Raw genomic sequence first — 15,431 nt, 5'->3', positions numbered from 1 at the left:
GTCTTAAGATCGGAAATGGCACTGTTTAGGCAAGGGGTGTCATTATCAAGATTTTCTTTCATTCCAATGTCAGGGAATTGCATCTTATAGGCAGGCCGGGGGTAGCATCACAATGAGTTAGCTTCAGTTAGCGGATTCAGCTACTTGCCTTCATCCACTGCTTTTCACCATGTCAATGACGGCAGATGCCACAGTTCACATAATTTTGTATCACCATAGGACAAACATTAGGACATACACATTTTTTTTTTTTAAAGAACCTAATCTTTGATTGAATCCCAGGCTCGGCACTTTAGAACCCTCACGCGGTACTTTCTGTGTAGAGTGGAAGTGGAACAGTTCTAAGAAGTCATTATCAGCGGTCCTAAGGTTCTCGTTCAGGGGTTGTAAGCGCCGGCGGCCAGCAGCAGGTTCCGGCGGGTGAAATGGAGGTGGATGACGGGGGTGGACTTGGTCAGGTAGGTGCCCAGCAGGAGCTCGTGGGAGTTCTCCGGTAGGTGGATGTGACCGGTGGCGGCGGTGAAATCGTCCGTCTCCAACTCGTCAAACGCCTTCAGGGAGTCCCACAGTTTGACGGTGTTGTCCATAGACGCTGGAGAAGACACACAACCGTTAAGAGGAATCTTTTTGAGGGTCAAGGGACACGACGTGAATCGCAGGTTTGATACCGTCACGGAACAGACCGTGAGCTGAATATCTGTTTGGTGCGTTAGCTAAATGACCTCACTGAATATCGCCACTGCATAGAGTTCTCACAGGCGCCATTTTTGTCTCGGGGGGGGGGAGGGGGGTAATTTCCACCAACCTGAGGCGAGGATCTCCCCGTCCCTGCTGAACTTGAGGGAGTAGACGGTGTCCGTGTGTCCTTTCAGCTCGCCGATCATCAGCCCGTGGCCGATGTCCCACAGCAGCACCCTGCCGTCCGTGGCCCCGGACGCCATGAACTTCCCGTTGGGAGAGAAGGCTAGGGTGTGGATGGGGCCCTGGAGGGGACAAAATACGCTCGTTTAGAAAACCATGATGACGTAATAGATTTCAAGAGACAGAACCAACAACTAATCATTTCCGTTGGTCTCAAAAAGACATCATAAAATGTTTGTTTTGTTTTTAAACATTCCACTGAGAATAACTAAACGCTAAAATGTTCCAACATGTTCCACTTAGTCAATTATCATTTACAAATAGTACTCCCGACAAATCCAAATCGCCACTACTAAAACCAAGAAAACATCCTTTTTGGGGAAACGCTCTCGCCCATGGCGAGGTCAAGGTCGTGAACTTTCATCTGACCTTGTGACCGGTGAGGATACGGACGCAGTTGCCCGTCAGGACGTCCCAGAGACGGATGGTGCGGTCGGCGGAGCCGGTGACCAGGTAGTTGGAGTTGGGGTGGAAGCGGGTGCAGGTGATGTCCGCCAGGTGGCCGGCAAACATGCGCAGGGGCTGGTAGTGGTCGGTCGCCCAGAGACTGGCGGAGAGAGAGAGGGAGAGGCCAATGACGGCGCTTGTCGGTAGCAGTGACACCTAGTGTACGCTGTGGGCGTTCCGTCATGTGACCCACACGGAACGACCCCTTGTATTACGTTCTACGTTCTATTTTAGCTTGCTCGATCGTCTCGTTGAGAGAAGTCAGGGAGGAATATTTACAGCTCACTTTTCTGCCCCCCGGGTGAAACTGTTTTTTTGCTTCCCTCTGGAATATGTAGGGGTGGGACCTACGCCCACCCACCCCCCCCGCATTGCTCCCTATAAAGTGTTTTGCACATTGTGTTAACTCTGTATGAAATGCGCTATACAAATAAAGTTTGATTTGATTTAACGGCTTTAGGCCGTGCCTGAATAAAACAACCAGTTTTCCTACGCCGTTATCGGGTTGGGTCTCTGCTTTTTTGCCCCGCGGCCCCCCCGGCGGCCCCCCCCCCCGGCGGCCCCCCCCGGCGCCTTACCGTGCCACCCGGTCATGTCCCCCGGAGATGAAGTAGTACCCGTAGGGGGAGAACTGCGTGTCCCAAACGGGGTAGTTGTGGCCCTTGTAGCCCACCAGGCAGGTGAAGGTCTGCAGGCTCCACAGCCGCACCGTGCCGTCCTCGGAGCAGCTCAGCAGGTAGTTCCTGAGGAGGGGACGGGGGACAGGGGACGGACGGAGGGGACGGGGGACAGACGAAGGGGACGCGGAGGTAAAGGTAAATGGTAAATGGACTGCACTTATATTGCGCTTTTCCACCTTAGCGGCACTCAAAGCGCTTTACAATGGCCTCTCATTCACCCATTCACACACACATTAACACACCAATGGCGGCAGCTGCCATGCAAGGTGCTAACCTGCTCATTGGGAGCAATTTGGGGTTAGGTGTCTTGCTCAAGGACACTTCGACATGTGGACAGTCGGAGCTGGGATTCGAACCACTGACCCTTCGATCACTGAACGACCCACTCTACCAACTGAGCTACAGCCGTGATTAAATCGCAGGCGCGCAGAGTGCGAACGGGGCAATACATTCGATCTGTTAGGATCTCTCGGTCAACAACCTGGTCTCAATGGGTTCCCCTGGATAAATAAAGGTGAAATAAAACAGATCAAAAATAAAACAACCCCCGGGTTAGCGGCTACTAGCTGGGACTAGTGCTCCGACCGCCCGAGCCGTAGGAATCGTGACAGCAAGGTTTTTCCTGCATAGAGGATTTTTTGGCGCCAAAGAGATGTGAGCCAGAGCCAAAGGAAAATCACCAGTGACAAAATGATAAAAAAAAAAAATAGAATAAAAATAGCAATTCAAATCCTCTACAAATGTGTTTGTTTCAAGTGCAGCCCATCCCTCTTTCTTGCATTGTCCATGGTTTGGACCTCAAGTAATCGAGATCATTAACAGACAGGTTATCAGTAATCAAGATAATTAATAGACAGGTTATCAGTATCTTAAACATTTTGTCTTCATCCATTTTGTGTCATGTCGGGAGATTTCCCGCGATTGTGAAAAGTGAGCTCAGTCAGAACGACAGCAAAGAATACAGGCCTATACATGCTGGTAGGCTACTCGGCACAAAATGGAGGTTTCCCGCTCAAATTCTATGCGCATCACCCCCCAAAGACCCATTCTGAGCCAGGAAGAACCCTGGTCAGGGGCGGTCAGATGGTGTTTCGGCGGTCTCACCGGTCGGGGCTGAAGCTGATGCCGTACACGGGGCCGCTGTGTCCGTGGAGGATCTTGGACTCGCTGGCCGTCTTCTCATCCATGATCCTCTCCAGCACGTCGTCCGACTCTTTATCTATCAGACTCAGGTCTGGGGGGGAGGAAAGAGCGAGACAGAGAGAGAGTGAGCGAGGTGAAAATAAGACTCCGTTTTAATCAAGGTGTTTAGTTCCAACCCGCACCCTGTTACGTGTGGCGGAGTGCGTGCGCGCGAGGCAGCGGTCGGCGCCGTTGTTCACCTGCGGCTGACTTGACCCTGCGGAGCTTCTTGGGCGTGACGCTCCACACCCTGACGGTGGAGTCCGCGAAGCCCCCCGCGATCAGGCTGGAGTCGTCGGTGAAGTCCACCGCCGTCAGACCCTGGGGGTCAAAGGTCAGGGGTGAGACCGACTGCTAACTTTCACTCAATCAAAAATAATCATTTTTGAACTGTGCAAACTTTATGTGTTTGGTGTATATATACACTTCACTGTGCATGTAAAAAAAAAAAAAATACTGCAAAGTGTTTTGTCAATAAAGTTGTCTGGAGTGGGTTCCACGGCGTACCTGGTATGCGTTGAGGAAGGTGTAGAAGCAGATGGAGGGCAGGTTCTCGGGCCCCAGCCGGACTCTCTTGGTGGCCTCCTTCATGTTCATGATCTTGTCCAGCTTGTCAGAGTCCTTGAGCTCCGGAAGAGGGATTCTACAGGACAAAACAACAATTGAGAATTGAAAGATTTACCCCCTTTTTTTGTTTTTCATCACAAAAAAACACTAGCTATATTCAGAATAACATAAAGGCATTCTATTAGACAAAACAACAAGATTCAACTCAAATAAAACATAAATTTACTTTTTACTAATACTAGCTCAGTATTTCTGTGGTACCAACGGATGTTCCTGTTACGTAGCCTTTATGCTATGCTATGCTATGCTATGCTATGTCTTCTGCCTTCTGTACCTGTTCTGTTGGGGGGCGTTGGGGTCCTGTTTTTTACTCTTGTTACCCATACTGTCCTTCTTGGGTTTCTTCTTCTTGGGTTTGCCCTCCTCGTTCTCCGCCTCCTCGTCCTCGTCGTCCAGAGGCACCTCGATCTCCGGTTCCTTCAGGAGACCGTAGAACACCTGTGGAACACACCGGTTGCGTCAGATGTGATACCTTAGTTAATGGTCACCCTTGACATAGACACTCGGGGGTTACTCTCAACGCCAGACCCGTGAAGAGTTCTTTCGCTGATACGCTAACGTAAGCTACGCTAACTACGTTACTGCGTGCTGCAGATCTCTCTATGGGTCTGGGACACTTCATGCCAAAAAATCTGGTGCTCAAATCCTGCCGATTCATTGGTTTCACAGGAATCCCGGCGACAGCAATCGGTAACGACTTCCGCGATCAGGCGCTCCCACCCATAGATATGCCCCGCCCATCTAACCTGGGCTAGCATCTCTCATTCGCTGCTGCGACCTGTCACTCTTTCAATTCTGACCCGTCGATACGCCCTCAGAACACCAGCTCGGGCGGCGAAGTGGCCCAGACTCTATTATGTAGCATGCGGAGCGCAACGATTCAACGTGATATGAGAGTCTGGAAAGACACTACTCAAGCGTAGGCTCTATGGATCAACACACACACACACACACACACACACCTTAGCCTTGTTGGCCTCCCTCTTGGCCTCCCCGGCCAGGCTCCCCGACATGGCGTCTATCTGGCTCTTGCTGCGCGGCATGCCGTCGAAGATGTCGATGTAGAGGTGCTCTTGGATGATGTTCCAGATCTGGTTGTTCTGCCGCTCCTGCAGGTGCCTCTTCAGCAGCTGGTACGAGTCCCTGGAGATCCTCAGGACGAACTTGCTGGTCCGGAAGTCCAGCAGGGTCTCGTTGCCCTTCATGTGCTCTTTCTTGGTGAGGCCGGAGAGAATGCGCAGGTCCTCCTCATAGTAGCACTCCTGGTCCCCGCTGAATCTAGGGTAGAGGGGGTAGAGGACAAGGAATGGAGTGGTAGGAAGGTGAGGTGTTATTATAGTATGTTATGAAGTCAGAGTAAGATGCATGAGGTCGTGGTTATGGCTTTTAAATGGGACTTTGAGAGGTATAGGCCTACTACTGTTAAGGAGTTTCAATTAAGACCGCAATGGTGAAAGATGACTCCAACAAGCCCCATTAAACGTACTTATCAAAGAAAGCCTTTGACTCCATCTCGTGGTTATTGTACACAAGCTCCAGGTACATGTGGACAAAGAGAGGGTAGAAGACTTGGGACAGCTCGGCTCGGTGACAGTCAAGAACCGATTCAATAAACTTCTTCAGCCCGCTGTAGTAGACTTGGTATAGAGGGGGGTCCCCCTGCTGGCTGTAGGCCGATAGGACAACGTTCACGTCGGGTTGATCCTCCCCGCCTACCGCGGACACTGCGTAAACAAAACAACACATGATGAATGACTACAAAGTCTGGACAAAGATGAACTAGCTCATATTCTTTTCGAATGACACGTTCAGGCTTATATCTTCGTCGCATTGCATATCAGAACGTTTTATCGACAAGTTTGCAAATATGGGCTGCCTTCAAAAAGAAAGACCGGTCAAACTCGTGTCTCATTTATTCACAAAGTTCTGCAGCTTGCAATCTCAGTAACTATAATCACATAATGAATAAGATTAAAGACGGTAAGTAATTGTGCAATAGGCGATCAATGAGCTGATCTCGCAGGGGACGAGACCTTTTGTTGGCGCCGGGGCAGCGGGGACCGGGGGGGCGGAGGTGGCCACGGAGACCCGGCTGAGAAGAGAGTTGTTATCCCCGCCGTCTGCACCGAGGTTTCCAGAACCTCCCGAACCCAAACCCGCAAGATCGGACCCCTTCGCCTCGTCTGAATCCTCCGATAAACCGGCTTCACGCCGCAAAATATCCACCGACTCGAGCAATTTACTCCTCTTGAGGAATTGTAACACGGCGAGCAGGGTCTGCTGGTCTTCGGCCCCTGCGGCCAAAGTTTTGGTGGTTCCGCCAGAAGATGTGGCCCCAGGAGACGAAGAAAGGGCTCCTCCATCGTTTGTGTTGTTATTTCCTGACCCATCGTTTGATGGTTCTGTTTTAATATCTTTTTCACCCTCTGGGTCGATCTGACCACCTTGCACAGCCGCCATTTTAGAAATGATGTGCGCATGTGCGGATAAAATAAAGGAATGTCCCCCACACAAGATCGGTTATTCTGATTGGCTCGCAGAAAGCACTAGTGTCAGTTTCGACGATTTCTAGTGGTTTAGGCGGATCTGAAACTCGTTCATTCATAATATATACGATGTAAATCAAATCTCACGTTCATTATTGCAGAATTATTTGGGGGGGCACGATGACACACTCACATTGCATGCAAACGATGCTGTGCTGTGATACTGATTTATAATTTGGAAGCAAACAATAACATTAACTACAAGATTATTATTCATATTAGTAGTAGTAGGTCTACTAGTCGTCGTAATAATAATAATAATAATAAACTGACTGAATCGTGGGTATACTATAGCCTATCTATAACAGCACATAGTCTAAAATCTTTTCAGAGGTGGATAACAAGGTATGGGCTACTGTGTGGATAAAGTGCGACTACGCTGCTGCCTAAAATCGCCTCGGCTTGATGATGTAGTACCACGTTTTACCAGGTCGTGGCGCTTTGGTCACACATAAGCCCTTCTCCTTCTGAGAATGATGTACCCACAGGATCAGGGGCGAAAACCGACAGTTTCCTTTCTGCTGCTGATGTTATCATTTAAATGGTGTAAAGACCCCTAGAGATCCAGCACAATTCTGTGCTCTCAACTTCACTATTCAGAGACAGATTTGTTTTGTGAAACTGCTTTATTGTATTCTCTGTGTGGCAGCTCTCTCTCTCTCTCTTTCTCACTCTCTCTCTCTCTCTCACACACACACACACGCACAGGGTATGCAGTCACTTTCCTTCCAAGGTGTCTGATCTCTATCTGTCTTTGATTAATCCTCTCACAGCGCTTATCTCTCCTCACCTTCAGCCAGACTGACACACCGTCTACCCGACGACTTGCATACAGATACCGAGGCTTTGTTTTGAAGAGATTGGGATCGTAAAGTTGAGGCCTATTCTGCTTTTAAAATAACCTCATGAGTCCATATGTATCCTAACGTGCAACGCACACGCCTTGACGACTCCTACCAATTCGCCTCAAGGGTATTCAGGCCTGTGATGTAATGCATCTCAAACTGGGATAAGCTTTTATTGATGTGCGGCGGGGTTTTGGCGTTAGGACTAATCGGCGACTTGACATTTCAATGCATGAAGGATGGAGAGTGGAGGGGAGATCTATAATCAATAGAGCGACGTATGGCTCTAGAAAGCGAGGAAAGGTGGAAGCGGATGAAAGAGAGGGGAAGATAGAAAGAGTTGAAAGAGGAGGAAAGAGGTTGGGGAAGATTGAGGTGTCAGATTGACCGCGTGCGCGCAGCTGCTGAGGAGGCACTTCCTGTCGAATCCCCCAGACTCCTCAGCTCCACACTCCTGATCCCATCGCTGTCATCAAGGACACAGATCGAGCATGTGGAAGTGCACAGCAAGCACCATTTTCACCCCAAAGACAGAGCAGGGTCTGCTGTTGATCAGTTTCGGACACAATGCAGACACTCTTGTTAGCAAAAAAAGAGGGTGAATTCAATACAGTTTTATTTTTGGAGGAACAGCAATATTTCTTCCATTGTCTGATTTGGTAGGACAGTGATGCATGATAACAATAAAATACACAATATAAGTTAGGGACTGAGACAGTTTAGTGTCCATAATCTCATAACCAACCTCAATGCTTTCATTCCTACAAAGTCACCCCTATAGTACAGTGGACGAGTACCTCAAGTCCAGCAAACTGCTGATTGTCACTCAAACCGCTCAGTCAGAGCCGAGCTAGATCAAGGTCTTTATACAAGACCCCGGCCAGGTCATCTGCATGGGTCCTCTGTAAGTGGTGTCCCATTTCTTAGGTAAAGATTTCCACCCCTTTGTGGCTCTGTTCTGAAGGGCCACTACACAGTCGAGGGCACTCCACAACTAAGGGGCTAGGGCTAAGGGGATAGGGGGGGGTGGGGGGGTTGGGATTGGGCCTTAGTCTGACTGTGAGACACTGGGCTTAATGTGACGGACAGCAGGGTTCCTGACGGATGTGGGAATGAGATGGAGGGGGATGGGGGGGGGGGCAGACACAGCAGCAGCACTGCGTTTGTTGCATAACAGCTGCAGCGGAGAGGGGGAGGAGGAGAAGGAGGAGGAGGAGGAGGGGGGGAGAGACGGAGGGACGGGGGGTTATTACTCTCCAGCTCAGGGTGTGGCCACCCGCGTGCCGGTTCAGAATGCAGAGTTGCAGACTGAATCGGTGCAAGAATTCATTCATTCCATCGTCCATCACGATATTGAACAGCAACAAGTAGTGGTAGATTAGTTCAGTGTATGATTTTAGCAGAGTAGTGTACTATGACGGGAACTATTGTGGTTTGATTATATCAGGTTTTATTATTTGACACCTTTTTGTTACCTTTTATTTACCTTAAAAAACAACAACTACTGTCTCACACTCAACGTGAATTTAAGCACATTTATGTTACTGTATCCAATCAAACCTCTCCCTCCCTCCCTCCCTCCCTCCCTCCCTCCCTCCCTCCCTCCCTCCCTCCCTCCCTCCCTCCCTCCCTCCTTTCCCATACGTCCCTCCTCTCTCGCTCCCTCTCTCTCTCCTCCATCCTCCTTTTCTCCCATCTTCCTAATATTATACCTACTTCTCTTCTCCCTCTCACACTTCTCCTCCATATCTCCTCTCTGCCCTCTTTCTCTACCCCCCACGCATGCTGTGCCCTTACAGACTGTCCTCCTCTCTTCCCCATCACGTCATCAGGGAGACTGAGGAGCTGGTAGCCTCCCTCCTCCTGGAGAGGAAGAGAAAGATATAAATACTCTATTCAAACCTCAGCGAGTTAGTGACGACAACAGAATAAGCCTCCTCTCTCTCTCCTCCTTTCATCACCTGCTGTCTCTCCTGATCTCTCTCTTTCCTTTATCGTTTCTGACCGGCCCTCTCCCCCCCTGCCTCTCCCACAGGTGGTATCTTCCAGCTGGGGGGAGGAGGAGCTCCTGGGTGTGATGCTGGGGGCCCGGGCCCTGGGGGGCCTCCTGTGGGTCTCCAGTCCGCCCCCCCCCCCCCCCCCCCCCCCACAGGCACGCCTGCTCAGATATGGTGAAGATAGACTCAGAACATTATATATATATTGTCTTTTGCAGTTTGTTTTAGTGTATTTTTGCAGGTACTGTAATTCAAAGGAACCTTCTAGGATGCCCATCGCTCTGGATTTTTTCCCTCTGGCGATGGAATGTTCACACCCCAAACTAATTTCATTGGTCACTGCTGTAGTGACGGTTACATTTAGGCAAAAAAGGTAGTGGTTAAGGTCAGGGTTCGGGGTCAAGGCCTCCACCTGGCGGGAGATGAGCACTACACCCCCCACCCCCCCCCCCCCCCCCCACAGCGCCCCCCCCTTCCCTCATTGACCCTGGACACCTCCCCTCCCTCAGTGGCCCTCGCTGGTGTGACCTGCGGCTCCAGGAGAACCAGACCAGGAACCGAGCCCGGCTCCCAGCCCCCAGTGCCCCACCAGACCTCACCTTCTTGGGGGAGGACCCCCGGCACCCCGGCCTCTTCTCCCGGATCATCCGTAGCGAGGAGCGTTTCTCGGCCACGTTATGGCCCCCAACGCCCCCCCCGGTCTGACTGCGCTGGTCCCCCTACGACCTTTAACCTCCGATGTACTCCGGCTCGAAGAGGGGGATTATAAAGGGCTGGTCCTGGCAACCCAGAAGGTGTCCCGGCTCCTGGAGAGGGATTGGGCGTGTGGGAAGGATGGGGTCGATCTTCGAGGGGTTTGATGTTGACTATGCCCAAGTTAAGTTGATACCACTGCTGCCCCCTTCAGCTCAGGCTCTCCAGCCCCCATCCACCCCAGTTTTACCCCCCTCCCCGCCCCCCCACCCCGAGTCCGGGGTACTTGAGCTCACAGGACAGGCCTGAGGCTAGCCGGGACAGCCTGAAGGAGCTGCAGAAGCACTCTGCTTTGAAAATCCCATTTTCATACTGTAAACACATTCGCATGCATTATAATGCTGCTGATTCCATACTAGTAATATTTGTGGTATCAAACACATATAAAACAAAGACAATCATCATTATGTATAGTGGAAACAAACACAACATAAAGTGTGTATATGTAAAGTTTTTATATATATTTTTAAAGTGCTTGGGCATACGATGAGGCAACATTGAAACATCCTGAACCTTTTTTGAGGAATAAAAATATTTTTAGACAATCTTGCCTCTCTGACTGATACTGTACATTGTCTTCTGGATTCAATAAAACATTTTAAAAAAAAGTTTACAAACACAAAATTCGATAGTTCATAAACAACGCCCAGACAAATAATAATAATAATATCATTATCCCTGGCCTCTACTCCTTAGTCATAACACAGTAAACATCACCACCACCCAGTCAGTTTTGCTTGTGTAGCGTCATTAATTTGATTGCATTAGATATTTACAGCATTGGCTTGACCCCATCTGCACACTCCCTAACGAGGCTCCAGCCAGCTCTTAATTGGCCCCTAAAGAAGCTCCACTGTTTGGTCCCCCAGGGCTTTAATTAGGAGGCGTCATTAACAAGCAGTTAAGTGTTTAATTGGCGGAGTTATACTTGGGGCTGCTGGTAATTATGACAGAGAAATACTTCTCCCTTCTCCAACCCCCCTCATCTCTCGTTTGCCCCCCCCCCTGTCACACTTTCACATCATGGGGCTTCTTAGCGGGGCTCCTCCCTAGCCGGCAACACCCCCCCTCCCCCGCCCAGGTGGGCCGCTCCATCTTGGTGATGTAGAGCAGCGGCTCGATGCTGCAGCTGAGGTCCATGATGGAGAAGACGCTGACGGACACCTGGCAGCGGAACTGGACGAAGGTGTAGAAGGAGAAGAAGGGCATGAGCGCCACGGGGGGCAGGTAGTTCAGGACGACGATGGCCAGGATCTTCATCACCATCTTCAGGGCCCTCCTCTTCACCGGGTGCATCTCCTCCTTGCCCATTACGGAGCGCCGGAGGGCCCAGATCACGGAGACGTTGCAGAAGACCATGACGGCGAAGGAGAAGAGGATGACGCCGCTGAACACCTCGTTGACGCTCATGACTCCCAGGGTGCACTTGGTGAGGCCGTAGGCCAGGATCATGCACCACACCGCCGCCGAGACGGCGACGCGGATCTTGTTGTCGCGGACGGCGCTGAACAGGACCGGGTGGGTCACGGCCATGTACCGGTCCACACAGATGCACACCTGAGGAGGAGGGAGGGATGTCATCAGAACGAGACCTGAGTATACGAGTTTGGGGCGCCCCGGTGGGTCACCGGTTAAGGCGCGTACCACGTGAAGGCTAGTCCTGATTAGCCCGGGTTCGAATCCGGCCCGGTAAATGGTAAATGGACTGCACTTATATAGCGCTTTTCCACCTTAGCGGCACTCAAAGCGCTTTACAATGGCCTCTCATTCACACACACATTCACACACCAATGGCGGCAGCTGCCATGCAAGGTGCTAACCTGCTCATTGGGAGCAATTTGGGGTTAGGTGTCTTGCTCAAGGACACTTCGACATGTGGACAGTCAGAGCTGGGATTCGAACCACTGACCCTTCGATCACTGAACGACCCGCTCTACCAACTGAGCTACAGCCGCCCGAACCTTGTGCTGTATATATTCAGTATACAGGCACACGTGCGGGCAGGGGGGACGATGACGGCGACGCCAGAGGCTCAGACGGGGATCGGATGAATCGCAACGGCGAGGCGGACGGCCTCGGCGGTTGAACCAAACCAGAACTGGTTACAGCCAATCCATCCGTTCCTCCGTTTACAAAGAAACGTGGCAGAGAACGACTCAAATCCATTCGTTCGGTCATTCATTCATTCATTCATTCATTCATTCATTCATTCATTCATTCATTCATTCATTCATTCATTCATTCATTCCTCCATTCAGTCAGTCAGTCAGTCAGTCAGTCAGTCAGTCAGTCAGTCTTCATCATCCATCCATCCATTCACAGTTACAGGACCGGGGAACAACTCAAATTCATTCATTCATTCATCCGTCCATTCACACACACGTGCCCGAGACCGACCGCTCGCCGCGCGGAGCCCCACCCACCAGGAAGAGCGGGGCGGTGTCTTTCACCCCGTAGGCGAAGCGCTGGAAGTACCAGATGGCGTCGTACTCCAGGATCAGCCGGTTGACCATGTCTATGGGGGTCATCAGGCAGAAGTAGGCGTCCAGGACGGCCAGGTTGAAGATGAAGGTGTCGGAGGTGGAGGAGTCGCTCTTCCGGCTGGCGATCTGCCACAGGACCAGCAGGTTGCAGGGCGTGCCCACGGCCAGGTTGAATACCTGGGGGAGGGTAGGGGGGGTGGGGGAGGGGTGGGGGGGGGGAGGAATGGGGGAGGAGGGGGGTGGAGGCAAGGCAGGTTTATTTGTAAAGCACATTTCAGCAACAAGGCCATTCAAAGTGCTTTACATGACACATGTAAAAAGTACAAGAAACACATTATAAAAGGTCATATAAAACAAAATGAAAACAAAAAACAAAAAACATTATAAAAGGACATTTAAAAGAAAATGCGGGAAAAATAAAAGTTTGAAAGTTCGAATGAATAATTATTTGATTTAATAAAAAGCAGCGGCAAAAAGAGTTTTCAGTCTTGATTTAAAAGAACTGAGAGTTGTTCCAGATATGCTGAGCATAAAAACAGAAGGGGGAGGGATGGACAGATGGGTGGGTGATTAAGATGGACGGACAGACAGACAGACAGACAGACAGACAGACAGACAGACAGACAGACAGACAGACAGACTGGCAGACAGACAGACAGACAGACAGACTGGCAGACAGACAGACAGACAGACAGACAGACAGACAGACAGACAGACAGACAGACAGACTGGCAGACAGACAGACAGACAGACAGACGGACAGACAGACAGACAGACTGGCTGAGCGGCCGACCGACCGACTGGCTGTTTGATTTCTTGACGTATTCGCCGATTGGCTGATTGACTGACCGACCTTGACGCCGAAGTAGAAGACAAAGGCGTACGGTGCCACGGCGCAAACGGGGAACTGGTACCAGACGGGCCCACTCGCCGGGGTCGTCGAGTTCGCCGAGAGGTCAGCGGGGGTCACGGTGGAGTTGGCCATGGTCCTGGAGCAGGAGATCTGGATGGAGAGAGAGAGAGAGAGAGAGAGGATGGGAGACGGAGAGAAATTGGAGAGAGAGAAAGAGGTAGAGAGAGATCAAAATCAATAGATCAGCAGGCTCAGTGTCACAACTTAATTTACCATTACTCATACTAAGTACCACACCTGAAACTCCCGATCCACAGTTGGGATAGTAATCAACAATCGATCGATTTAAACTGCACTCCAAACAGCATCAATAAGACATGGAGATGAATGAGATCAATCCCAAAAAGTTTCTTACCTCTGCAGAGTAGTAACGGTTCACACCGTGGTCCTTTCCCTCAACAATGTCCACGCTGTGCCCAACCTTGTTCAGGGTCCGTCTGTAGCACAGCCCGTGGGTCACTATCTGTCCGAGAGGCTGTGTCTCCTCTAGAGAGTGTGTGTTCCAAAGTGTGTGTTCCAAATCGGTCCCTTACTCCATATAGCTCCTCTCACAGGGGCCAAAGCGTATTATAGGCCCTCCGTTGGGACCGGCGGTACATTCGGATCAGAGAGGACAGTCCAATCGGAGGGCCAGCCTAAGGTACCATCCCCTGAACGTGGCCTCGACGCGAGGTCGTGATTGGCCGACGCGGTGATGCCAGAGAAAGGTCTTCAGTGATTGGACGGTTGAGTTGTGTTGGGTCAGTATTCAGTACAGACACAGTCTCTGGCTACGCTCAGGGTGAAATTAGCGCTAGTCGCTGGTCTCAGGTCAGGTTTGTATTTTGTTCACTCATAGACAAGGTCATAGGTGGGGGGTATAACTGCTCCTAGATCTGTGCCTGGAGGGCAAATTCACCTCCCTCTCTGCAAAGTGAATGTATCTTATCCCACTGATGCAACGACAGACTGAAAACAGGTGATGCAAGTCAAAGCAGCAGCACCAGCAGCACAGACATGAGAAATACACCGCAAGATCTTACTAATGCTCCCGTTGTGGACGTGTTTCTCACCAAGTCTGAGGCTAGGAGAGACCTGCGGGGACGTCTCACTTCGTCACCCTCAAACACATGGTACACTCTGTACGACTGGCGTCTGCTGCTGTTACATAACTAGCATTGTTATGTAACAGTGCAGGTGGAGTTCACGTGGGTGATATGGGTCTAGATGTTGCGTAGACAATGAAATCCGGGTGATGTTTATGCGCAAAGGAAACTGATTTTGTGAAGATTTTGTGTTTTAGTTTGTTTAATTTCACACATTCTGAAGTGTTTATCTACAAGAAATATACATTTTTACAGTAGATAATAAAAACATGACGCTTATCTACCTAATATAGACATTACTCACAGTACCTCATGGGTAAACAACACTTCCAAGGTCGAACACAAAGTTTTTTCGGACCTGCTTACTGAACATTTATAATATTACTGTGACCATAATGAGGAGCTGATGGTCGATGAAAAGGTTTATAAGAATGTGGCATTATAGTGTAGAAACACAAACAAACACCAGTTAGTGTTGTGGCAATTTATTATTTTGATAAGACAGAAACATTTTAGCTGGTGCTTTCATAAATTATCAATTGAAAGGTAACAATCCTGCTAAATAAAATACACACATGAGGTGTGTCCCAAAACTTGGGTAAAAAATATTTGAGGTGATTTGATTTACCTCAACAGTTTGCACTTTTAGAACGGTTACATTCATCAAATTATACCGTGTGAGTTAAATTAAGCTCACCCCAAGTAGGCCCTATATTTGACAGTATTTGCTAATAGTTATTTAAAGAAGGTGTCTGTTTAATTCATATTATGAATTTGAAATTATCAACTGCCGCTAGAGCGTTCTGAACATTCCATTATTTGTGTCAATGTGGAGCATCAGGTTTTCCTCTCTCAGCACTAGTTGGGCAGGCATGAGGAAAGCATGGCCAGCTTCAAACAGCTCTATCTCAAGGATTCACAGGATTCCCGCTATTGTAAGTAAGAATTTGTT

The 15,431-nt window shown here is 49.9% G+C and overlaps 2 protein-coding genes across 3 annotated transcripts; both read right to left on the bottom strand.

Moving 5' to 3' along the window:
* Positions 1-377: 377 nt before the first annotated feature.
* Positions 378-6,317, bottom strand: taf5 (TAF5 RNA polymerase II, TATA box binding protein (TBP)-associated factor; the record flags this gene model as incomplete). 2 transcript variants are annotated; one of them, XM_084440625.1, is made up of 11 exons in its annotated part: positions 378-592; positions 806-983; positions 1,291-1,468; positions 1,947-2,111; positions 3,153-3,282; positions 3,431-3,551; positions 3,738-3,873; positions 4,132-4,295; positions 4,820-5,135; positions 5,344-5,581; positions 5,891-6,317. In XM_084440625.1, 11 exons carry the CDS (start codon positions 6,315-6,317, stop codon positions 378-380), a joined length of 2,268 nt encoding a protein of 755 aa, XP_084296751.1. The 2 variants fall into 2 exon arrangements, with proteins under 2 accessions (XP_084296751.1, XP_084296752.1); XM_084440626.1 differs by having other exon boundaries at positions 5,344-5,569.
* Positions 6,318-11,006: 4,689 nt separating this feature from the next.
* Positions 11,007-13,466, bottom strand: LOC311311694 (G-protein coupled receptor 4-like; the record flags this gene model as incomplete). The annotated part of the gene is made up of 3 exons (XM_084441448.1): positions 11,007-11,555; positions 12,422-12,658; positions 13,335-13,466. The coding sequence occupies 3 exons, from the start codon at positions 13,464-13,466 to the stop codon at positions 11,007-11,009; spliced, it is 918 nt and encodes a 305-aa protein (XP_084297574.1).
* Between the last annotated feature and the right edge of the window lie 1,965 nt (positions 13,467-15,431).

This window comes from Borostomias antarcticus (assembly GCF_949987555.1).
Source record: "Borostomias antarcticus genome assembly, chromosome: 7".
NCBI lineage: Eukaryota > Metazoa > Chordata > Actinopteri > Stomiiformes > Stomiidae > Borostomias > Borostomias antarcticus.
This window is presented reverse-complemented; position numbering and strand designations above follow the sequence as displayed.